Consider the following 24,221-nt stretch of genomic DNA (forward strand, 5'->3'; position numbering starts at 1 on the left):
TTTCTTATAATACTTGAACTTCTTATATTTCGAAGTCCTATAATTCATATAAATATACTTCTTTCTATTATAATATAGTTTCTTATAGCTATTCTTTTCCTTATTTTATTTAAAGCAAAGCTAATTTTTTTTAGGAACCTATAGCCGGAAATCCTATTCTCTTATAGAATTCATATTTCTGGCTTCTAGTTTTTCCTAATAAGCTCGGGTCTTAGTAGCCCTAGTAAACTCTTATTAAGGTAATAGTAAGAAAGATACTAGTATAGCTATTAGAAATCTTGTCTTATAAGATAGTATTAGTAATACTATAGTAAATAATATACTAGTAATAATAGAGAATAAGGTTTAAAATAGCTTTCTAGATATATATTACTTCTAGTTCGAGAATTATATAATAGAACCGGATTATAGTAAAAAATAAGATAAAATAATATTTATATAATATAAATAGAATTAATATATAGGTATTAAAATTCTCTAACTAGATTATAGAGTTATTATCGAACTTCTTAATTTCTATTACTAAAAAACTAATTATAAGAATATTATCTTTCTAATATATTACCTATTTATTTATATTTGTATTTCTACTAATACTAACTTGGAGATTATATAGCTTAGCAGAAATAAAGGTATTAGTAATAATTTTATTAATTAAGGCTATATTAATTCCGATATAATAAGCTATAATAAATATAATAAGAGAGGATTTTATCTTACTTATTTCCTATAAGACTTGAAATAAAAAAGCAAAGTTTATAGTTATAGTTTAGTTTATTAAGATTAGTATTCTGGTATTAAATAGAAAAGGAATTCCGGGAGAGTAATAAGTTAAAATACTAGTTCCAGGAACCGGGCCGGATTAAAAAGTTATAGTTAGGGCTAGTATAGTAGTTATTTGGATATAGCAGAAAAAGATATAGTATTTGAGTTTATTTACTTTAGTATTCTAAAGGTATATTTTTGCTCTAATAGCTTTAATCTTTAATTAATATTATTTGTGAATTTATTTCTTAGATATACCGGTAATATCTTAATTATTAGTAGCTAGAGTTACTATAATTAGCTAAAAAAGCTAGAAAGAAAATAGTTCTATAGCTACTATTCCTGAGAAGTTCTGGAAGCTAGCAGGTATATAGAAGCGAATTCTGGCCATTTTTCCAAGTACTTTAGTTAATTTAGATAGGGTTTTTATATAGAGAGGCTTTATAGTTACAGGCTATTTTACTAGATTTAAAGGGCCGGCTAATAAAGGGTTTATAATTACGGGTTACTTGGTTTACTATTTCTTTATAGAGAGTATAGTTTCTATTAATTAAAGCTGCCTTTTAGAAAAAGCCGAGTTTCTTTTTATAAGCTTAATCTAATATTCCGTTTCTGAATTCTTATCCGATATGCCTAATAAATCATTTCCGGTTTACTAGTTCTAGTTTTCTAAATTAGAGCTAGAAAAAATTAATTCTATAATAGAAGATAATTCGGGGATTAAGGAAGAGATAAAAACTATAGACTTATTCTGGGATCTGGTTTAGTAATAGGATTTAAATAAGTTTATACTAGACTAGGCTTAATAAGGCTCTACCGTAATCCGGAAATATCTATTAAGGGTTCCTTAAGGCTAATAACTATAGTAGGATAGTAGTAGGATTAGAGTAAAAGCAGGGAACTAGTAAAGAAATACTAAGGGCTAAAAATAGTATACTGGGCTTATAGAGAGATAACTTGAGCAGGCCTTAGTAGTTTCTGAGGCTAAAACCATAAACTATTTTAGCTAGAAAATATAGGCTAGGAGATATTAAATTAAAACGCTTTTATATATCAGGAGCTATATTTTTGAAACCGGGAATATCTGAGTATTCGGCTACTAAAACCGCTTGTATTTCAGTCTGTTTTGGGTTCTAGAAGAATTTAGTTAATTTAGTTCTAATATAGATATATATTTTAGTAGTTAATCTAATATCCGGAAGTATTTCAGGTATTAGTATAGGAATCTTGGGAGTAAAAGGAAGTTATAATATAGAATACTTGAGTATTACAAATCCCGTTTTAGTAGTTTAGTATATTTTAAGGGGTAGTAACCTGAGGGGATTAGGTATTACAGAAGCTGTTCTGAGGGCCGGAAATATTCTAGGTAGAGTTAATAGAGGGTATCTAGGGGGTCGGGGGGCTAGTATAGGTTATTAGGGGCTTGATCTATAGAAGTTAAGTATTAGAGATTTAAGACTAAAGTAATTATATATTATAGAGCAAGCTTTATAGTAAATAGTAAAACGATTTGTATTTATAAGGCTGAACTCTATTATTTAATAGCCCCTTTAGGGATCCGAGGTTTATTAATCTCTCTATTACTTCTTAATATGAAGTAAGGTGTGGGAGATAATAATTAGTAAGATTTCGGGCTAGTAGGGCTTTCGGGATAAAGCATTTTCCGTTTGAGGCTTCCCCTAGCGGTATAAGGGGTTTTTGGAGGCCGAATCTTGGAGTTGGTACCGGGTTAATATTTATAGGTGGCCTAATGCCTCTTTTTGGATAATATTACGGTAAGGGAGAGGAAATGCAGGTATTTTGTTAGTAATATTGCTCCCGGATCGAGAGGGAACTAAGAACTAATAAAGTATGTATATAAGGGATCGAGAGATAGGATTAGTAATCGAGACTCTATAAGTAGGAACAAAAAAGAGAGCTTTTTAAATAGAGAAAAAGCGCTCAGAGACCCTGAAAAACAAGTGTGAAAAGCTTGAGCTTGCATGAGAATAAAGGGGGGGGGGGAAGCCCTAGTCTTATACCTCTTCCTCCGCACAGACCCCTGCCATATTGATAGGTATCGATGCCAGAATTGTAAGGTATTAATACTATTAATAAAGTATTGATTCCTATTGATTCCCGGAACCCAATTCCCCCCTTTAATTGCAATTAACTTTAGAACCACTTCCCTTATAAGAAAACTTTTGGTAGCGCAAATAATCTACTTAATTTAGGCTTTCTATTTAGCTACTTATCTTATAGTTTAGACTAAAACTCGTCTCAATGCGGCTATTTTAAGCAAAAAATAGCTTTTGAGATTTTCGTGAGGCTCGCTTATAATAAGCGTTCCGATAAGAGATACGAATATGATACTAAATTCTCCGAATACAAGGGCCATTTTAAAATCAAGATAATATTAACTTTTATTAATAATATTAAGTAATTTCTTTAGTAGAAAGACTAGAAAATAAAGAAATCATATACAAATATATTATTATATAAATTAAATAATAAATGGAAGAGATAATTTTAGGCTAAGTATTGATTCGGTATTAATACGTATCGATTCTTGCGATACCTAACTAATACCATCCAGTATTAATACCTTATCGATACCAGAAGTATTATTGCCCAGCCTGCCCCCGACCAGTTCTTGCTATTTTTGGCTCACTCTGGCTTGACTTAGGATTCCTTCGCTGCAGCATATCGGAAGCTCAAATTAAACATTAAAAATACTATGCTGTGCAACGTCTCGCATCCTACGGCGATTCTAGCTCGGCGTATAAATACAACCGTTTGAACCGTTTGACTCGACGTAGGCAGAGTCCAACCAGTGCAACCTTACTCAAGCCCTTCTACGAAGCCTTTCCATATTGCGTTCCGTCTGCAAAATGAAGCTTGTATTCTCTTTCGCCGTAGTGCTTCTCGCGTCTGCCGCCAACACTTTCACCTGTCCCCGAGGCTCGACCGGAGAATGCTGCCTCTCGCCTGTTGATATCCAGACTGTTTGTACGTTCTATTCTTCCAGCCTACCATGGCATCTTGTCTGATCAAATGAACTTGAAGAATCTTGAAACTGATCCCAGACATGAAGGCGTCGATGCAACGTTTACCGACCCGTCAGCCAGTATACCGGACTACCAGTGTAGCTCAAAGAGCATGATTGCAAGGACTCCAAGATGCTGTGTGAAGGTAAATTCTGGTACGGAAATCAGAAAATCGTGCGCTGATTCAAGTAGAATAATGGTGATTTCTATTGCCGCGAATTTGTGTGAAGTGTCGGGATCCTTGTGATGAGTGTGGCTTGCGTTGAAACCCAGCCCTAGAAAGACAACTACGATTCTATGCAACTTTCACATTCATATCAACTTTATGCACTCCAAATATTCTGAGAATTCGGTCCCCAGAAACCCCTTTTTGCAAAATCTATGGGTGCAAACACCCCTCGCGTAGATGAATCACTCCCCCCTTAGATTAGGCGAGCCCATAAGGACACCCACGACCCGCTGCAAGCAACACGTTATTATTCGCACCAGCATTTACGCATCAGACATATTCTCCAGTCACACTATCATTTCTTCACTGCTAAAGGTGCTGCAAAGGCTCTAAACTAACTATACCGTACAGGCCTGGAAACGATCCATGATCGCGTGGATCGATCCACATCGATCCTAAGCGAGCCTTCCGAAAACTCTACTCTTCTTCATGCCGTATTAATACGAGCTTAAGTCCAAATCTCTCGTGGGAAATATTACAAGAGAGGCGGAATTAAGTAGAGGATATGCGCAATCGAAGGTTTTGTTTTATAATTAGTAGATATGAAGTTATTTGTAAATCTAGAAGGAGTACGCTATAAGCTTCCTATAATTAATTGCGAAGAGCGGGCAGCAATACGAAGGCAGACGGCATTAAAATTCGTCCAATTCGCTAAGCGAGCGCGGGCGCAATCCTGACCCTCGCAATAAGAATTTCTTGTAATTCCGTATCACATTTAATAATCGAAAAAATTCTACGAAAGTTACATCTGCTTCCTTTCTATCTCGCAAAACTATTTTGAAGACTTTTAGATATTACGTTGAGATTTGGTGTAATTTTCTAAACGTAGCGATTTTGGTGTTCCTCGCATTTTTGCGGATGGACGGTTTTTAATGCCGCCCGCCTTCGTAGCCTGAGGGACAATCTCGCTTGGGATCGATACCCCAGCGTTCAACCAAAGCGTTCATCAACGAACCCTTTCAACGGTGCCACCGCGAGGTGTTCCCCTTCACGATTTGAAAGAGGTAATATTGTATCATAATGGGCTATCGCAACTGCCTCTGCTCTCAAAAGGGCCGGAATCCCTGATCTTCGAAGCTATCACCCAAGGAAGTGAAGTTCCCTAAGAGGAAGGTTGCACCGGCAAGCAGCGCACTGGGTTAACCTGTGTGCTCCACCGGGTGAGTTACAGGGGTGCGAATGAGGATTTTTGAGGACCCACCGGGGACTCGGTTGCACCACTTGCACCTCGTAAATGCATGCACTTCTTATCGGTTGCCGAAGCGATAGCAATGTGAATGGTCACAATGCCGGCTTCAAATCATGCGGCTAGTGAAGGAAATGCGAAGATATGATTTGCAACCCATACCTCTGGACAACATTATTAATATTTTAACATCAACAAAATATCAATCTTCCAAAAACCAAAAAAGAGGGAAAGACTCGAAGAACTTCTGAAGGTCTTCACTAAATCAGAAAAGTAACCACTGCAAGTTTAGTCATTAGGGAGTTGCCCACTGGTAGGCAGCTAACTTCAGGTCTGCACAGTAAGCCCCAAAGAGACCGATTTAGTGAGATGCATGCCAGCATTTGCCGCACACTAGCTACGCTGCAACGAGCGCCACTCATACAATGCCCCTCACTCGGTTGTCGACTGAGTTCTCTCATCCTCCTTGCTCCCTTCCGGAAATCTTGTCATGGCTTCAGCTCCTGAGCCTTCGCAGCCAGACTCGAACGCTGAGGAGGACCACTTGATCTTTCATGAATACGAGGACGAGAAAGACCGAAGAATAGACGAATTACACTACAGTCGTCGAAGAATATGGATCCCAGCTACGACATCGAGCCTAGTTACTCTTGTTGTGGTTACTGCTCTCCTTAGCATGCTTCTCTCTGGATGCGCACTGTACTTTCTGCACCTTCTTGGTCCCCAGCAACCCTCAGGAATAGCTCTTCCACAACCAGGGGCTCGTTTTGGTTTCTGCGGTGACACACCATCCTCAGCCCGTCAAGCAAATTGCACATTCGACCTCATGTCATTCTCATGGCTCCCACCCGCCTGCGCAGAAACGGAGCTCACGACAGAGTTCTTGAGATTAAGGAACTGGACATGGTGGATAGATGCAGAAAAGGACAATCCCGTGCCATTGCATGAAGTCTCAAAGGGAGACCACAGAGAACTGTATGTTACGAGGGAATATCACATGTATCACTGTACATATATGTGGAGGAAGCTGCATCGAGGACTGCTCAGAGGTCAAGGAAGTACGGATGAGAGGGGAGTCGTGGATACATATATTGGAGCGTATAGGCACACGGCACATTGTGAGATGATGTTGCTAGGAATGGAAGGCGATGAAGGTGGAATTGATAAAATGGCTACCGATACGATCATTGCGATGAAATTCCCGCAATGTATGTGGACATGAAGAATGGCGTTATTCTCACAAAACTTATATCTTAACACGAAATTGAACTCAAAAGAAGCGATTGAATGCTGTTCGAAGTGAGGTGCTTTGTTTATTTTACGGTACGTGAGTTTTGACATTTCAAATGCTATGAATGTTCATGTCCATGAACCTCGTGTCCATGAGCCTCGGTTTGCCCAGCAGCCGCTCTGGCATGGTGAGCTCGTTGCCACTCCTGGATCTTGTCAAACTTCTTGCATTTGTGCTGCGTGTTAAAATCGGGTGTTGCTCCCAACTCCGCTTCGGGCTCCAGCACGTGTAAAAAGGGTGTCACATCTGCGTAACACATCAACCGAATTCTTAGAGCGTCTATGCAGTGATCGACGTGCTGTGAGGGTGTCAATAAATATGTTTGTTGACAAGATCAGGAAACTTACAATTCTTAAGAACTCGTCATCATCTTGGAACGTCGGGTTGTCGCTGTAATCATACTCGTCCTTGTACGTATATTGTCGAACCATATCCAAGCAGTGAAGGCTGTGAAAGACTTCAAGACCAGCTAATACACCTCCATTTTCTGAGTAGAACCAATTATGCTCTTTCGACTTGTTCAATGCGGGAAGTTGTTCCAGTGGAACGTCAACCGATCCGACTGTTGCTTCTGTTATTTCTATCCTTGTAAGAGCTTTTCGATGAACTTACTCTTCCAGAGGTCGCTCCATGATTTCTCAAGCTTGGGTGTAGGTTTACCTCTATATGCACTTGGCTGGTAGAAGGTGTTCGAAAATTGGACGTCTTCGTACTCTACAATATCAAACACCGGAGCTACAAGAATTTACATCAGCTGTTTATCTCACTTCTATTCTATTGTCCCCTCTTCTGTCGACTTACACCATGCGTTGAGCTGCCGCGTGCACTCGATATCCGTGAGTTTCTTCGGGGTTATCCACGAATGGAAGTTGCTAGCAATTGATATTATGGCCAGGATCCATCCTAACAAGGCGAATTTGTTGGAGATAATCCTCCGTTTCCCAATGACGGAGGAGATTGGCTGGGGAAGAAAGCTCTCTGACTCGGAATCGTCGAACTCCATACCGGCGTAAGTCTTCTATTCTTTCGCATCCAAGTATTGATGAAAATTCAACACTGACGGGACATCAAGTTGGAGAGAAAGGTTTCAAAACACGGCACAAGATTGACTAATACCAAGATTGCAACCGGTCTTAGAAATCAAGCATACATCGTGCCGGCAATAACTTTAGGTTAACTTCTTACACGATGAGACAATGAGAGCCTAGCCTAGTACCACAAGAAAGCCTTCGCGGGGTTTCAATCAGCAGCTACACCTTGCCTTGGGCGGTGTTTCCCCAAAATGACCGAATCCATCAGTTTAGGGGCTCGCTTAGGCCTTGGCGACCTGATCCTGCTCGTAAACAACCCTGTCAACTCTTATCTGAATGAGGGGTACATCTCAAGATGTAGTCAGTAGAGAGATGACTTGCCCAGATAGGAAGTTCGGTATGGAAGACCCCACAGTTGGATATATATCTTATCGGTTTCTAAGCCCGAGTCAGCGCTAATGTCCTCCTAAGCGCTCTGCATATCATCGAGAACTATATAGTAATCAAAAAGTAAATTATCTTTACTACCAGGGTGCAACGTGGAGAGTATATCACACCTTACAATACAATCACGCGACGAACTAACCCGTTTTATTAAGGAAAAGAGGAGAGATAAGCCCGAAAAAAATACAAGGAGCATCCCAAAAGGGGTTTGGTTCGTACTATGATCCATATCCTAAGGCCCGGGCCGCCCGGGCCTTGAAAGCCAGATTTAGAGGGTAAGAAGGCCTAGAAAGCCCGAAAATCCCGAAAGGCCCCCGCGGAAGCCCTGAAAGTAGCTTGGTCAGCCCAGAAGAGCTCGGGACCTCCCTTTAGAAAACCGCACGCGCTGTAACGAAAAAGTAGCTTGCGATACGTAAAGACTCAAGTACTTTACAACATTACGCGTAGCGTTACAAGTCCACCACCCTGTTCAAACGGTTAGTGGTTAGTGGCCTCCATTAAACCTCTGGGTGAAGCTTTGGATCGTCTCAAGGCACGATAATGAATCAAGAACCATGATTCACTCGTAATTTAGAAAAACAACTCAGCACTCTGGCGAGCGAGAACTTGCCCAGGATGTTTACTCTTGTAGCCGTGTCGGCCGCCCTGACCAGTAATCACGAGGTTTCCACCAGTTCGCCTATTTCCCTAGAAATAGGCGAGGTACACCGAAAAGCAAATTTCAGCGAAACGCAAGTTGATTTTCTCGCGGGCAAAATCGTCTTTTTGGTCCGTGCGTCGAAAATCGAAATCGCACCTTACTCTTAACTTGCTCGTAGAATATTATTTTTGGTGAGCGAAACTTAATAAGAGTATCTAAATCTTATTTTTATTACTTAAATAATACTTTTGCTTCTTCGGATTTCTTAGGAGAAGGCGTGGTTAGAGAGAAATAAAAAAATATTTGCGTTTCGCTGAAATTTGCTTTTCGGTGTACCTCGCCTATTTTTAGGGAAATAGGCGAAACTGGTGGAAACCTCGCGATTAGTTGACTTCAACGCCCACCCCCTAAATTTAAACCTTCTAAATTCTTTTTTGTCAACTCGCACAGGTTCAGCTGAGAATGAACTGACCTGCCCCATCTAGCTAAAATGCCGCCGCCGGAAAATTATTGCATGTCCGAAGCTCGTCCATTGCCAAGTCAAATTTCACCACCGCGCGCCAATGTGAAGTCAAACGCCACGGGTTTTCCCCAGATGCATCTCCAGGTGTACGTACCTCCCTAATGCAGCTTATTTGGCCCACATCAATGCCTGCAATATAAGCGATTCGCGGAGTTGACTCCATTATTGGAACCTTGGAGGAAGTCCCGAATAGGCTGGCATTCCTGAGACGGCGAAGACCTGACAGACCGATACGAGTTTGAGCGTTGCCACCTCATAGCATAGAATTAGTCTCATTAGGGCAGGTGGTAGCTGGGATAACGGGATGCTGTTCCGGAAGAGCCGCTGCATTAGAATTTCAACTATATCTTCTCATGGGATTGACATATCTCAAATCAACCTTCATATTTAATCTTGCTTCATCTCTAAAAGCCTCCCTATCTCGAACCTAGACACACTCAAACCACATTTTTTTGAATTACAAGCCCTTACAAGAAGCTTCAAAATGCAGCTTTCCACACTCCTCATCCTGGTTCCGGCCCCGCTGGCCGCTGCTCTTCCAGCACCTGCCAACGACATCCTCTCCGAAATCCAAGGTCGCAAAGCCAGTCCCATCGCCGAAGCCGAACCTATCCTCTACATCAAACGAACTGGGTACGGAGACAAGCGCGAGGCAAGCCCAGAGGCAGAGGCTGAAGCCGAACCCATCCTCTACATCAAGCGAACTGGGTATGGCGACAAGCATGAGATTGAGGGTTAAGTGGATTGAGTACTTGAAGCAAGACAGCCGCTTTTCAGACTTTCTTAATATTGGCCATTTAAGGTGGGAGAACGTGAAGTGCGATGGGATCAGGGAGCGAGTTAGTGAACGTTGGCATGTGAGGAGATTTGTTTAAAATGCAGCGCAAAGCGCAGAACTCAATTGTTAAGACATGCCAATGCACTGAAATCAAACCGTATCTGATGTGGAAGAAGCGAAAGTCTCCAACTCTCAAAATCGGTCGGTGACGCGGCCGCAAGTTTGGCGTAGTTTTGTTCAGAAATTATAAAATTGTCCCCGTCTCAGGTCCTCAAGTGCTGTGTGTCCCGCTCTCCCCTTGAAGAAGTGCTTCGAGGGCTTTCATCTTGTCGCGTTTCAGCAACTTCATTGCTTTCCTGGTTCTCTCCAAGTGGTTCACTCCTGCCTCCAGTATATCAAGATACAACCGGAGAGACACCGATTTGCTATTCCGAGGTTAGAAAATGAAAACAAAAATTAAAGAGAAATATCTTGTAATAATTATTAATAATAAAGAACATTTTAAGAAAACCCCAATATTTTATTTCGTTCTTACTTAAAGACGTTTATATTCATTAGATAGTAATAGAAGTAGTAACTCAATCTCTCTTTCTAGCAGAACAAGCCAAATCTGCAAAGAATGTAAAATTATCACCCACAAAAATACGCTGCCAGCCCCTAGCCCCTAATTTGGCTAGCGCCCCACACCTCACCGCCCGCTCAAAGCGTATGCCCGGTAGCAATGACCCTTCTATTAATTAGTATAATAATAACGAGGGTTTTTATCGTGAAAAAATTAGCTAGAGTTATAGTCTTATATAGTAATAATAGCTTCCCGTTCTCAGTTTAATTAAATACCTTATTACGGGTGAGTTATCTCAAGTTCTATCGAAATTATTACTATCCTACTATAACCCTACCATAATATATACTACTGCTAGCCAGTAGTATATTTTTTCCTCTTGTAAAGACCGAGCTTTTAATATTTCCAGGGTAAATAATATATTACCGCTTATGGTAGTATATACTAAAAAGTTTTCTGGGATTTCCTTATCCAGAACAAGAAATCTAGATAATAAAGGGAGAGGGCAGGTAAGAAGCTTACTACTACTGAGTATTTTCTAGGACTACTTAAATAACTTATAGGTAATATAGAAATATAATAAAGAAAAAAAGAAAATAAGAGAATTTAATTAAAATTCTCGTAATAAATAAAGTCTATATAAAACCATACTATTAATAAGCCTCTAAATTATATCTAACTTATTACTAGTAAGCTATATTAATATTCTTTTTTATTAGGAGATATTATTTCTTTCCCTTAGAATAAATAAGATAAAAGATATTAAAATTCTTTTTATTCTTTATTTTATTTATATCCTTTATATTAAGAATATTCCGATTCTACTATATAGCCTTTAAAAGAACTAAAATAGCCTTCTATTTCCTATATCTCTTTTAAAACTTATTCTAGTCTTAATTATATAATATAAATAAGAAAAATATAAACTAGAAAGATTTATTAATAATAAGGAATTCCTTAGATATTTAGATCTTTTACCTTCTAATTACCCTAACTAGCTTTAATATATCCCTATATAATAGGGAAGTAGTTCTTATATAAGGCTTGCCAGAATTATAAAGAAATAAAATACCCGTTTATAATAAGTATTTCCCTAAATTCCTAATTATAAACTAGATCTATAAGCTCTAATATTTTCCTATAAATTATTAAAGAAAGAGCAAGTACTAAGGGCCAAGGAACTAGCTTTAACTTCTTATTATTACCGAGAAAGTTAAAGGTAATATAAGAAGCTTAAGATCTTAAAGCTTTAGCTATAAGCTTTAATTATTTCGGAATTACTAAGATTTCTCTAAAATTAAGCTTAAACTTCCCCAAGAAAATTAAAATCCTATCTATAGCTAGTAGTTTATTATTATTAAAGAATTTAGTTATAATATTCTATAGGTCTTGAAAATTCTCGGTATTACTAAGGATTTTAAGAGAAATATCTTATAATTTTTGAGAATTCTCGGTATTAATAAGGAATTTACTAAAAGGCTTACTATTAATAAGGAATTTGGTAAGAGGCCCAAGTATTTTAGTAAAAGGCTCGGTAGTACTAAAGAATTTTACTAGCTAGGCTAAAGAAGCCCTAATAGAAACGAATCTTTTTTTTTTACTTAATATTAACTATATATTTAAGAGAATACAATCTAATATTATATTTTATACTAGAGAATAAGCTTATAAAAATTAGCCTATTATAAAAGCCGGGTTTTCTTAAAAAGAATATAAGAATTAGTATTAATAAGGTTTTTAGGTAAAATATAAGCCTTTTCTAATATATAACTATAATTAATTTCTTATTATAAATAAGTACTTATAAAAAGCTTCTTTTCTTTCTTTATTATAAATAATATAATATTAAAAGAAAAGTAAAAATAATATTTAAAATTAGCTTTATATAAATAAAGATCTTTACTAGGAGAGCTTATTAGCTAAGGAAAGCCTTGTTTATACCGAGAATTTTTTTACTATTTTTGATTTCTAATAACCTTTTATATTAAAGTAATTTCAAAATAATAATTACAGATAGTTTTTTTAATATAGCTAAGGAATTAAATAATAACTTTAACTTTAATACTAAGTAATCTAATATTATTATAATATAAGAATAGCTTATTAATAATAAGTATTAAGCTTATATTAAAAAGGATATTAATATTAAAAAGAAAATAAAGAGAATTATTAAGACTTCTAAATCTGCTCTTATATTATAAACTCTAAAGGCTTATATCTTATTAGTACTAATTTCCTTATAAAAAGCTTATTTCTAATAATCTTTTCCAGGTTTTATAAGTAATTTATAACTTTTATTACTTTTAGATATCCTTAATAAGGCTAAGAAAACCTTAATACTGCCTTATTTAAATATCTATAATATATTTATAAATAAATTGAGTCTATCTATTAACTAAAAGGCTTATTATAGCTAAAGAAACTCCTTAACTTATTAGAAATAAGAAATTATACTACTATTTATTTATATACTTTAAAAATAAGGATAATAGCAAGTTTTTAGTTTGCTTTTATATGCCTTTAATATTATAATAGTTTAGAATAAGTTCAAGTTTATAAAACAGAAAAGTAATAGAGAAATCCCTTATTATTATTAACTATTTCAAAATATATAAAAGCTTTAAATAAGCTTAAGACAAATTCTTATTTCTAATAATATTTTATTTTATTTAGCTTATTACTAATAAGAAATAAGCTATAAGAAGTAAAGTATTAATAAGCTCTTATATTTTAACTTATAAGAACTTATATAAAATATAGGAATTTAATTAATACCTTCTTAAATAAGTATTTGGGGAAAAGCTTATTTATAATAAATATATTTATATTTGAAATAGCCCTAATTACCGGAAAATAATATAAGCTATTTATATATTTACTTTTTAGTACTTATTATAGGTAAATAAGATTCTTTCTCTTTAAGCTTATTATATTACTATATTTAATAAGAAAAAAGGGAAAATTAAAAATAAATCTTCTATTTCAGAAAATAAATTAATATAGGAGTAAAAAGATTATTTTAAATAAGCTTTTTTAAAAGACTTATTACTAATAAATAAATAGGAACTAAGTTCTTTATATTATATTTAAATATTAATAAGCCTTATCTTTATCTAGTTTATACTTTTTTAGAATAAATTAAAATATCTTATATAATATAAAAATATATATTCTAGTAAATTAATATTTAAAACCGAGTTATATAGAGAAATAAATTACTTATAAAATCTCTTTTAATTTCCTTATTATAAATATTTCTTTGAGATTTTCTTATTATTAATAATTAATTAGGAGGCCTCTACTTTTATAGAATATTTTAGGTATAACTTTCTTAATATTAGTATAAATTATAAGCTATATAAAACCTACTTTTTTTAGTAAAGGAACTACTAATAGCTTTATTCGAAAAAGAAATAGGGCTTAAAAAGAATTTATAATTAGGATAATTAGAATACTAATTTTAATTCAAGTTTAATTATTAGGTATTTAGTTAGCTAGAATAATAATCCTATAACTTTAAGAAAGAATTTTATAAACCCTAATTAGTTTAGAAATATAAAGTATTATACTTATAAAAGGAAGTATATTTATATTAGTAAATAAAATATTTAAAAAGGTTTACTAAAAACGAGGCTTCTTTTTATATTTAAAGAAGTTCGGTATTAATGAGTTTTTAATTAACTTTAGTATATTACTAAAATAATATCTTATTTAAAATAATCTTAACTTCTTCTAATATAAATGCCATATTAAACTAAAGAAAAGTAATACAAATTTCTCGTTTTTACTAAGCCTTTTTATTCAAATCTATACTTTATTTCCTAAGATAATTTAGGTAATAGTAATATAATAATTACTATTAACTAAGTTCTAAAACTCGTTAGTAATAAGCTTTATTTAATAGAAAATAGACTTACTATAACTATAAGATTTCTATTTTATAAGAAGTTCAAAGTCTCTTATAAGATAGTATAATAAGAAGTATTAAGAGTTATAGGTATCTAAAAAGCTTATTAATAACGCGCTTTTATTAGAAGATTAAAAGAATAATAATATATAAGGTTATTACTAATAACTTAATTATTTTAGTTATAAATAAGAAAAGTATTAATATAGTACTTTATAAAAAGTTTAATAATAACGAGCTTCTACTTATAATTATAAGAAAGCAGATTTTTATTATTTATATTAAGAGGTTTATTTAAAAGCTTATTAGTAATAACCTTTTTAGATATGATAAGAGAAATAGATTTACTAGTACTAACTAATATAGAAGTATTAGAATAGCGGCCTAAATCTTTATTAGTAACGAGCTTTTTTAGATAGGAAATATAGCTTATAAGAATAATACTTGGCTTGAGTATCTTAATAGATATTACTATTTTATTTATAGGGCTAGTAGAGTCTTCTAATAAACTCGTAAATAATAAGCTTTTATTAATATAAAAATTATACTTACTATAGTTATTTTTTAGGGCAAATAATAAGATAATTAAGGCAAGCTTAAAGGATTTCTTATAGAGCTTAGTAAGTAGTATAATATTGGCTATAAAAAGCTCGTTAGTAACAAGCCTTTTTAAGCCTTATTCTTAATAAGATATATATATTAGTAGTTAATTTTAAAAGATATTAATATCCTAATTAGTTATTTGAATACTATTTTAAAAGGTGAACTAGAAAGATATAGTAAGTAATACTAAAAGCTTATTAATACTGAGGATTCAAGTTTGCTTATTAGGAGCGAAGATATTATATATAAGTTAATATTTTATTATATTTTTGGTAGGTTAAAGGAAGTATATAGAGAGTATAAATATATACGAGGTTATGGTGAGTTACGTGGTACTTGCCCGATTAGGAAAGGTGAGTCGTGTACGTGCCCCGGCAGAATCCGCTGCCGCCCCTAGGCAGCGTATTATTTCGGAATGAATATATGAGAATAAAGACTTGGCAGATAGCCAAAGTTTCCCAAAGTTTTTTGAAATTTTCTTAACTTCAATTCAACTATAAACAAAATCTTCAAACCGACTATTAAACCTAGAGATTCGTTGTGAATACTTCCGACAAATCAAAATAATCCTTTAAACTTATGCTCTCTTCTAAAGACTTAATATATTCATTAACCAAGATTAACTCTTCTAAATTTCGTAGCTCCGAAGAGCTCGGTAAGGCCATTCTTCAGTGTCCAAATATCCCAGGCCAATCGCGAGAGACCGAATTCCGGTTGTCTTAATCCCGAAAAGGCTAGTAACAAACTCGAATATCGTTCGAAATTCGAGTGGAGCTTGACAAGCGCGATTGCGAGATTGTTTATACAATTCATTTATACATGCCAAACTCCGCTGCGATTCATCCCAGAATTGCCAACACACTGAATGCAGATGTGTCAAGGGATATAGTGAGGGGAAGGTCAGGTGACTTTCATACTTTATAAATCGTCTCACTTTATGAATATTGTGTAAATAGCTTAAGTCAGGGCTTTCTTTACGAACCTCTTCTCTCCTTGGAGACAATCAATTTGCTCCGGCCGCATTTGACCTTGTTCATACTTTTGAACCATCACAGACATAATTGAGCAGAGGTTGAGTTTAGTTAACCTCCCTCTCACCTCCCAGAGCTCCCCAAAGACTCGTATGCGAATATTGTCATTCAGATTGTTCTTGATCGGAAGTGGGACTGCAGTAGCTTGACGACAGCCTCGTGCCCTCTGTCTGCAGCTCGCGAGAGCGGCGTCTGACCAAGTTCATCCTTCGAGTCAGCGTCGACTTTGCCAGAATCGAGAAGCAGCTTGACGACGGCCGCGTGCCCTTTCTTTGCAGCTCGCGAGAGCGGCGTCTGGCCAGCATTATCCTTCGAGTCAGCGTCGACTTTGCCAGAGTCGAGAAGCAGTTTGACGACGGCCGCGTGCCCTCTCTCTGCAGCTAGCGAGAGCGGTGTTTGACCAATTTTGTCCTTCGACTCAGCGTAGACTTTGTCAGAATCGACCAGTAGCTTGACGACGGTCTCTTGCCCTTTCTTTGCAGCCCACGAGAGCGGCGTCCGGCCAGCATTATCCTTCGAGTTAGCGTCGACTTTGCCAGAATCAAGCAGCAGCCTTACAATAGCCTCGTCTCCTATCTCTGTAGCCCACGAGAGCGGCGTCCGACTAGATTCATCCTTCGGGTCGGCATCGACTTTGCCAAAATCGAGCAGCAGCTTTATAATAGCCTCGTGGCCTATCTCTGTAGCCCACGAGAGCGGTGTCCGACTAAACTTATCCTTCGGGTCGGCATTGACTTTGCCAGAATCGAGCAGCAGCTTAACAACGGCCTCTTTCCCTATCTGTACAGCCCACCAGAGCTGTATTCGACCACGTTTATCGTTCGAGTTAGCATCAACTTTGCCAGAATCGAGTAGCAGCTTAACGATGGCCTCTTGCCCTAGCCGCACAGCCCACCAGAGCGGCATCCGACCATATTCGTCCATTGCATTTGCGTCGACTACCTCCCTTTCCAATAGTTCAACTAGCAGGTTGCACACCACCGGCTCTTGTTCTAACTTGTACCAAGCGTGATAAAGGCAATACGACTTTGCATAAGAGTAAAAGTGAAATTCATCTACCGAGCGAGGTTTGAAGTTCTTGCTCGCTCCCGCAAGAGCCTTGCCAATGTCATGATCAAGCTGTTTCCCGGAATGTAAAAGCTTCAATGCAAGGCTTCGAGCATTCCGTGAAGAATCTAGGGCTGAGCGGATAATTGTAGAAGGGGCTGATGCGGTCATTATTCGCGGGACTACCATAGTACATAGCTGGGTACTAAAAATGCCGTAATTGAGGTAGGTAACGATAACGTCTGCCATCTTCCTATGTGCACTACATTCGGTAAATGGCAGTCCATTCGAGTCTTCGGACCCACTAAGGAGGAATTGCTTGACACTATGGTGCACAAGTCGTATGGTCAACTCCTCTTCATCGACGGCGATGAGGCTTCCGCAGCAAGTCAATGTCGAATACAATTCGTTGAGGAGCCTTGCCGGGTTGAAGGTAGTATCGCCGGGAACGACACTTAAGGCTTCCCGAAGTTCTTCGGTTGTTAAGGGACGGTGAGCCACGGTGATGAGCTCTAGTATCGGCCTCTGATAAGGTTTACCTAAATCTTCCGGTTTCCGTAGAATGCGTGAAAACGTTTCTGAGAGATCTTTTGGAAGATCCGCCAGAGCCTGGCGAATGGCCTCATCTGTTTTCTCGGCGCATAAGGATTTGATTTGAAGGGCTACCCAGAGGAACATTCCTTGAGCACCTTCTAGGAGAGCATTTCGTATTTCGAGTATAAGGGCGGGATCCCCGATCGCCAGCTTTCCAGACTTCAGGCAGCTCTCTAACTCTGCACCAATGAAGCTCTCAATATCAGGATTATTATCAGGAATTGAAATAACGCTGGGGTTAGCGAACTGTTCCAGTCTCAATCCCAAGGCATTGTCGACCTCCAGTCTGGTTGAAACACAGAGAAGCAGCGCAAATATCTCCTGGAGTTCCTGAAGTTGTCGAATCAAGATCTGTCTCTCAACATCATCACATTCATCCAACCCGTCGAGGATAAAGTACGCTTTAAAGTTAAATGGAAGGGCTCGTTGGAGCAAACTGAATAATTTTTCGAAATCAAGTGCCGGAGTAGTCTCATCAAGGAATCCCACCGCCATGGAAAGATCAGAAATTGGGCGCAACAATTGTCGAGCTAGAGACCCAATGACCGTCCGCGCTTTCAAGCTCTCAAGAATATCGTGCCGGCAAAAGAAATAAGCCACTGCGATATTCTTGTTTTGAACATAAAGATTCAAATCATCAATAACGTTGGCCAGTAAAACAGACTTTCCTGATCCCAGCTTGCCTATATAAACGAGGGTGCAGGAATCTGGTCGGCCCTTCCAGTTCTGGTATTGGGTAGCTTGGCTGAACAGGGTTGCGTTTCCGACTTTTCGAGTCTGCTTCCACGTAGTCTCGTAATCGTACGTGGAGCAAGACTCGAGGAGGCGTAGCTTCGTCTTCAGTTTTCTGTGGTGCGACGCCCTTTCCGAGAACTTGTTCGAAAGAGCTCTGAATCGGGAATTCTCACGGGCTTCCTCCTCAATTTTCTGGCCAATTAGTAGGTTCACCTCCTCTTTTACCGAATTGGCCCAGAGGTCGAGTTCTGATTGGTAGGTCTTTGGGTCTAAGTCGCTGAGAGAAGATACCAACTGCCCCAAGATCGACTTTTGTGTGAACTTTAATAGCTGATGGCAGAGACGAACTACCACAATGAAATATTCAGACAGGCTTGACTGCAGACTTTTGGATAGGGGATAGAGTAGGGCCATCGTTTGGTAACGGGGGGCCGAGCGTCCGACGGTCATAAAGAGGTCCGATAACTTTTCCAAGTAGGAGGTGGAGGTAACCATGAACTATAAAGACATTAGTCAAGAACAAAATAAAGGAGGTCAAGAGACACTGACAAGCAAGGTCATTCGCACCAGCGACCACACGCCACATGCAATTATGTTCTGGGATGCGCCTACTATGACATCCCCTAGTGCCGCGAATTGCTGGACGGCTTGTAGGACATTGATCAATCGAGGTCCGAAACACCGCCCGCCAACCTTTCCGGACGCGCGATGGTCAATCTCGGCTGCGAGTCGCATGACATCGGTGTGACTAGGAGGGGAGTTGTGCGACTGGGTTCTGTAGGTATGGAAGGTTGCTTTGTGCTCGCTCGAGAGGTCGGCTTCGAACTGCGAAATAGCCTGTGCCAGGCGAATTTCGGGTTTCAGCCGTGAAGCATTTGCCAATAAAGCTGACATAGCGATGGTGCCTCGAAAAGACTACACTGAGTGTCGCGCATCAAGTATGGACAAGAGATGAAGAGGTGAGGACCTAGCTTTGGAGGAGCTAAGACCACGAAGGTGGTAGTATCGTGAGGCTGTGTCGTCCATAATAAACAATATCATTGGACGCTGTTATGCAACCACTCAGAGGGCCTGGCAGTTGTTGGGTTTCCATTTGAACCACGCAGACAAACAAATCTTGCCCTGTAAAATGATCACCACATACAATATTCTGCGCCAATTCATCAAGAACAGAGACTACGCCCCAGAGGAGTTATACCAGGAAGTCATTCCAGTTTGAAATTGCTATCTTCCCGGGTATCGGGTCTCAATGACGTTGCGAGCTACCAGTACTGTAGAAGTTCACCAGCCAAATGTCCACACCACTCAACCGCTCAAACTTAGATTTGACCACAACAACAACACAACTTGGAGAAATAAACGCTATATTCGGACTCCTCGGAGTAATGTCTATTATCTATGAAGTTCTGGGGATTTTCCAAATACTTTGAAAAAAAATTGTCAGTTTTTTGGTGTTCCGCCGGGCGGTTGAGTGGCTGGGAATTTGGCTGGGAATCCTTCTACCTGCGCTCTGGGAGCCCCAACGGCCGAGATAACGGCTGAAGGGGCCGATCTGGCATCTGCTAATGCCTCGATCCCTGATGTTACCGTATACAAGTAGTTGAAACAAGGCAGGGGAACCGATGTGGGTAGCCAGGCATGCTGAACAGGAAATCCATTCTCTAGTTTTACCGAAGCGGCCTCCCTTTCCAGAAATCACACTAAGCCACAGCGCCAAGACGCTAGCTCTTGTAATCCCTGCAATTCATGCGCCACAGTTCCACAAGTCACATTTGCGTCAAGCCGGCTTCGTCCTAAAAGCAACAACCTCTCTGATAATACTACACGTGACTTCCCAGCTACGCTATAGTATATACTCGCTTGTATATTTATTATATAGAAACTATTAATAATTGCTTTATATATTACTAAAAGCTTAAAGATAAATAAGTTAAAAATAGTCTTATTAAAATAGGCTTCCTTTATTTCCTAATTTATAAGCCTAGAATTTTAGTAATTTTTCTTTAATTTAGCTTATCTAGTATTAGTAGCATTATATTTATTAGAGGTAACTATTATAATGGAAGTACCAAGGAGCAAAGTTCGTTTTCGGCTGAGGGATCCAGCTGTGAATGCTGCGGAGATAGCACCCAGAAAGGCACGAACGTTGTGAGAGCAGTAATGTTTCCGATTGTGAGGGTGCTGGGATTCCCCATTGAGTTGAGCCAGTAGTGGGAGATTACGATGGCGGACGAGACGCCTTCATCGTAGCCAAAGAGGAGAAATCCAGAGGAGCAAACGGCGGTTATGGCTGTGATGAGGAGCGGGCCATGGAGAAAGGGGCTGCCGGTTTTGGAAAACATGCCGGATATCTGTTCGTCTGACTACTTTAATAGACAGGCATTGTCCTTCTGAATATGGATTTTGGGATAATGAAAGAAAGGAAAAGAGGAAGAGAGGTAATCTACAAAAGGAGAGAGAAATATGGGAGCTATCAATTGGGATCTGCATCTTCCGGTCACTACTAGTTTGAGCAGTTGATCTTCCCGGCATAACTCCCCGAACGTGCCCCCAAGGCAGTTTGTCAAATTCTTCGCTTGCTAGGCTTCTACTATATAGATGACATTTGATAGCCTTCATATATACCCTGTTTGAGATACTCACTTCACTGTATTGAAGCTGAAGAGGTATGACGAAGTGAAGCGGGGGTGCTCGTTGACGTCGGTTTTTGAACGCACATGTGCGGGGTATTTTGATACCGAACTTTCGGGGCGGAAAACACCGGTAATAAAGGAACTCTTAATCGTTTGGCCCGTTGAACTAACTGACAACTTACAGAGCACAAACCTCAATGGTTCTTTTGGTTTCCGATTCGAGAGTGGAATTTTTAAATTGTCAGAGCACGTCTGCCTTTGGGGAGGAGACTTTTTTCCAATCCGAGATCTGAGAGAGTATCTTCCGTCTGCGACCCCTCCAGCCATACCAGTAATCCTCAGCAAAATGGCTCCCATCTCCTATATATCATCACCGATATCAATCCCGAGTTTCTAAAAGTCAAATCGCTTGCCTTCCGAACGCCAATTGGGTATCCCATCTTCCGATAGAACAAAACAATACCATTACACCGCGATTCCCTCACGCTAAAGCAAATCTGTCTGGACGCCATACCACTGGCTAAGTGAGAGGCGCAAATTTTCACTGCGGAGGAGTATGTCCCGTCCCCTGCGAGAACTCCCAACTATACCCATCCATCTGATTGCCCGGCATATCCACCTCGGGCATCCACTCCCCAAACCCCTGTCCAAGCCCCTCCATCTGATCATACAACAAGAAGTTCTCAATACTCTGCTCGTTCCCAGGATCAGTTGGCCCGCCCCCACTTCCGGTAGCTCCAGATCCGATGTTCTTAGCTCTATTCACATTAAGATCCATCCTCTCAAACGGATCCTGCAGCATCTCGTTCGGCATCATAGTACCGTCTGAAGGTGTTCGACCGATCGGTGGGCGATCAAGAGTCTCTTGTCGTTTCTCAAGGCGCCTGTACCAGTGAATCTCGGGAACAGGAGGCAGCCAGCAATCCTCTGCCCTCCGGTTGGCGATAGGAGGGACAAAGACGTCGGTGTGTTCTTGGCTGTTGTACCACGCTTGAAACCGTAATATCATCCCGAGAAACGTATACGGCGATCTGCATTCATTCGGTCCAATGGCCTCCACCAATGTCTCCATAAGTGCATTGAGATAATACCCAATTTTCAAGGATTTTGGGTCGAGAACAGAGCCGATGGGAGACGAAGGGGTTTTGGCGGAGATGTAAAGTTTGATGAGCGTGATTAGACAGTACGCCATGCGCGCGAAGTTGAAGATAGGTATCATGCGGAGGGCATCGATATCCATGTTTATCAGGATGTCGAGGAATGCTTGTGCTGAGGAGATGGAGACGGCAGTGGAGTCTATGTAAGAGGAGGGGGCGCGGGAGTCGGATTGGATTGTGAGGACGGAGAGGATTTTCTCGAGGCCGAAAGGGGGCATGAAGTCTTCGGGTGGGTGCTCGTCGTGCATGGCGATCTCGTGGAGGTACATTTGTGTATGGTGGTATTGTAACATTAGTATATCTAGTGATGTTAGTAAAGGGGAGTTCGAAAATCATAGGGATGGTACCGTTGACTTCAAACTCAGCTACTTTCTTCCAAGCTTCCAATGTCTTCTCGAAGCCGGTGACTTTCAGCTGTACCATCGGTTCAGCCAGGTTCGCCATGTTACTTGGATCATCAAATGAGAGGGACTGTCCAAGTTCATCTTGGATTTTGGTCACTCTGACCCAATGAACCAAATATGTGTCCAGCTTCGTAGCTCTTGGGTTGTTAGCCACGGACTCAAGACATTCATTAATCCACTTGTTGAACCGCAGCATATTGGGTCGTCTCATACTCATGGCCACCCTGGATTCATCAGTTAAAGCCCTCCAAGGATAATTGGGAAGACCCACCCAGTACTAATCAGATAGCAAGCCAGAAAAGTCTTCCTTTTTTCAAGCTCCGCATCGTTTAGGTCACCTGCGGGAGGTGAGTCTCCATCAGAATCTGTCCCGCGACGGCTCCTGAAAGTCTTTGGATTCGTGCCTAAACCAATATCTAATGCCATTGTCGCAGCCATGTGGATGTACTCATAGAACTTGAGCTGCGAGTACTTCCCTGGAGGGTAATACCAGACTGAAGTGATGATCAAGGCTTGAACGAGCTCAAGAGATTTCTCACCCCTGATGACCGTCAGATGGGCATATGCAGAGAGAACTTCGGTATTGAGAATGCTGTAAAGTCGAGAGCCTTCTTTTCCAGAGGCGGCGGCTATTGCTGCCAAGAACAAGGTTGGTTTGGTATTCCTGAGCTCTTCAACCGTGACTTCAGGAGGGAAGTGAACGGTGGGAAAATAGTTGACCAGCCCAGTATTGTACGAATGCAGTAACTGAGTTGCTAGCTCCAGCGATATAACACCCCGATCAATGACATCCGAATCCGGGGAATAGGCAGCAGGAGTACCCATCGGTTCTTGAGTCGGCATCCCACTCCACTCCAAATTCAACGGCTGCTGTGGTTCCGACCTAGCAGCCTCCACCACCGCCGTCCTCCCCAGCTGCTCCTCACTGCCCGTCGTTGACGAGCCCGAGCCAGACATATGTGCCACTGGCGTATCCCCAACCGTCGAGCTCGAATTCCCATTCGGAGGCTGTTCCTTCTTCTCGAACAGCGTCCTCATAGCCTGCACCTCCCTCTCCAACTCCGCTACCCGCGCATCCGTCCTCTTCCTCTGTTTCCGCTTCTGCGGCGCAGTATACACGCATTGTCTGTCCGTCCTCGCGCAGCGCTGGCAGGTCTTCGATGTCGCGGAGTTATTAGGCAGGCAGCGGACTTTGTGCATGCGGCAAGCGTCACAGGCGCGGTTGAACTGCTGCTCCGACACAGCGACGCCTTTCGGGCCTGGTTGATTCATCTTGTCGACTTCGCGATATACTCGTCAGTTCGGTGGGAGGGAGTCCCAGGTCTGGGGGAAGGAAATATACCAAGGTCGTAGTCATAGTAGGCCCAACATGAAGGTTGTGGGTTGTGATGCTGATGGCTTACGTATGCTGCGAGGCTGCAGCGGTGCCCCAGCCTGATAATTAGTGTGACATGAGTCTGATAGGCTGTATCGCACTTACCAACGCCTTTGCTCGGACACAATAAGCGCCCAAGACAGCATGGCGTGCCCTCGAAAGTCCGTGTTTTTAGGGCATTTCGTTAACGATTGTCTACAAAGGAGAATTTTAATAATTTAAATTTATCGAAATTGCTTAGAATAAGATCTCTAAACTCA

The 24,221-nt window shown here is 39.7% G+C and overlaps 8 protein-coding genes across 8 annotated transcripts; 3 read left to right on the top strand and 5 right to left on the bottom strand.

The window, feature by feature from the left end:
- Nucleotides 1–3,584: 3,584 nt before the first annotated feature.
- On the top strand, nt 3,585–4,113 carry K444DRAFT_204303 (uncharacterized protein). The gene is made up of 3 exons (XM_024871024.1): nt 3,585–3,753; nt 3,839–3,936; nt 3,984–4,113. The coding sequence occupies exons 1-3, from the start codon at nt 3,636–3,638 to the stop codon at nt 4,017–4,019; spliced, it is 252 nt and encodes an 83-aa protein (XP_024741603.1). The 5' UTR covers nt 3,585–3,635; the 3' UTR covers nt 4,020–4,113.
- Nucleotides 4,114–5,683: 1,570 nt separating this feature from the next.
- Nucleotides 5,684–6,487, top strand: K444DRAFT_608386 (uncharacterized protein). The gene has a single exon (XM_024879375.1). The coding sequence runs from the start codon at nt 5,697–5,699 to the stop codon at nt 6,426–6,428; it is 732 nt and encodes a 243-aa protein (XP_024741604.1). The 5' UTR covers nt 5,684–5,696; the 3' UTR covers nt 6,429–6,487.
- A 68-nt stretch (nt 6,488–6,555) lies between these two features.
- On the bottom strand, nt 6,556–7,500 carry K444DRAFT_520186 (uncharacterized protein; the record flags this gene model as incomplete). Its single annotated transcript, XM_024874027.1, has 4 exons — nt 6,556–6,795; nt 6,845–7,059; nt 7,110–7,232; nt 7,299–7,500. The coding sequence occupies 4 exons, from the start codon at nt 7,498–7,500 to the stop codon at nt 6,556–6,558; spliced, it is 780 nt and encodes a 259-aa protein (XP_024741605.1).
- A 2,055-nt stretch (nt 7,501–9,555) lies between these two features.
- K444DRAFT_608387 (uncharacterized protein) lies at nt 9,556–10,073 on the top strand. Its single transcript, XM_024879376.1, has one exon. It carries the CDS (start codon nt 9,620–9,622, stop codon nt 9,872–9,874), a length of 255 nt encoding a protein of 84 aa, XP_024741606.1. The 5' UTR covers nt 9,556–9,619; the 3' UTR covers nt 9,875–10,073.
- A 6,081-nt stretch (nt 10,074–16,154) lies between these two features.
- K444DRAFT_483186 (ankyrin) lies at nt 16,155–16,427 on the bottom strand (the record flags this gene model as incomplete). Its single annotated transcript, XM_024873041.1, has 1 exon — nt 16,155–16,427. A coding segment is annotated over one exon (273 nt), but the record flags the coding sequence as incomplete, so codon positions are not given.
- A 75-nt stretch (nt 16,428–16,502) lies between these two features.
- On the bottom strand, nt 16,503–16,721 carry K444DRAFT_481033 (uncharacterized protein; the record flags this gene model as incomplete). Its single annotated transcript, XM_024872996.1, has 1 exon — nt 16,503–16,721. A coding segment is annotated over one exon (219 nt), but the record flags the coding sequence as incomplete, so codon positions are not given.
- K444DRAFT_659947 (uncharacterized protein) lies at nt 16,574–19,343 on the bottom strand. The gene is made up of 3 exons (XM_024886412.1): nt 18,942–19,343; nt 16,810–18,890; nt 16,574–16,750 (listed from the first exon to the last, which is right to left on the bottom strand). The coding sequence occupies exons 1-3, from the start codon at nt 19,284–19,286 to the stop codon at nt 16,729–16,731; spliced, it is 2,448 nt and encodes an 815-aa protein (XP_024741609.1). The 5' UTR covers nt 19,287–19,343; the 3' UTR covers nt 16,574–16,728.
- A 1,842-nt stretch (nt 19,344–21,185) lies between these two features.
- On the bottom strand, nt 21,186–24,020 carry K444DRAFT_659948 (uncharacterized protein). The gene is made up of 3 exons (XM_024886413.1): nt 22,858–24,020; nt 22,530–22,810; nt 21,186–22,483 (listed from the first exon to the last, which is right to left on the bottom strand). The coding sequence occupies exons 1-3, from the start codon at nt 23,856–23,858 to the stop codon at nt 21,567–21,569; spliced, it is 2,199 nt and encodes a 732-aa protein (XP_024741610.1). The 5' UTR covers nt 23,859–24,020; the 3' UTR covers nt 21,186–21,566.
- Nucleotides 24,021–24,221: the final 201 nt, after the last annotated feature.

The sequence above is a fragment of the Hyaloscypha bicolor genome (genome assembly GCF_002865645.1).
Source record: "Hyaloscypha bicolor E unplaced genomic scaffold K444scaffold_17, whole genome shotgun sequence".
Classification (NCBI taxonomy): Eukaryota; Fungi; Ascomycota; class Leotiomycetes; order Helotiales; family Hyaloscyphaceae; genus Hyaloscypha; species Hyaloscypha bicolor.

Coding starts and splice junctions, on each gene's coding strand:
- K444DRAFT_608386 (XM_024879375.1), top strand. CDS start 5,697: ATGGCTTCAGCTCCTGAGCCTTCGCAGCCAGACTCGAACGCTGAGGAG.
- K444DRAFT_659947 (XM_024886412.1), bottom strand. CDS start 19,286: ATGTCAGCTTTATTGGCAAATGCTTCACGGCTGAAACCCGAAATTCGC. Junction 18,891..18,941: donor TGGTGCGAATGACCTTGCTT/GTCAGTGTCTCT, acceptor ATGTCTTTATAG/TTCATGGTTACCTCCACCTC. Junction 16,751..16,809: donor CGTGGTCGAATACAGCTCTG/GTGGGCTGTACA, acceptor ATTCTGGCAAAG/TCAATGCCGACCCGAAGGAT.
- K444DRAFT_659948 (XM_024886413.1), bottom strand. CDS start 23,858: ATGAATCAACCAGGCCCGAAAGGCGTCGCTGTGTCGGAGCAGCAGTTC. Junction 22,811..22,857: donor TGCTATCTGATTAGTACTGG/GTGGGTCTTCCC, acceptor TGATGAATCCAG/GGTGGCCATGAGTATGAGAC. Junction 22,484..22,529: donor AGCTGAGTTTGAAGTCAACG/GTACCATCCCTA, acceptor TAACATCACTAG/ATATACTAATGTTACAATAC.
- K444DRAFT_204303 (XM_024871024.1), top strand. CDS start 3,636: ATGAAGCTTGTATTCTCTTTCGCCGTAGTGCTTCTCGCGTCTGCCGCC. Junction 3,754..3,838: donor TGTTGATATCCAGACTGTTT/GTACGTTCTATT, acceptor CCAGACATGAAG/GCGTCGATGCAACGTTTACC. Junction 3,937..3,983: donor CTCCAAGATGCTGTGTGAAG/GTAAATTCTGGT, acceptor TGATTCAAGTAG/AATAATGGTGATTTCTATTG.
- K444DRAFT_608387 (XM_024879376.1), top strand. CDS start 9,620: ATGCAGCTTTCCACACTCCTCATCCTGGTTCCGGCCCCGCTGGCCGCT.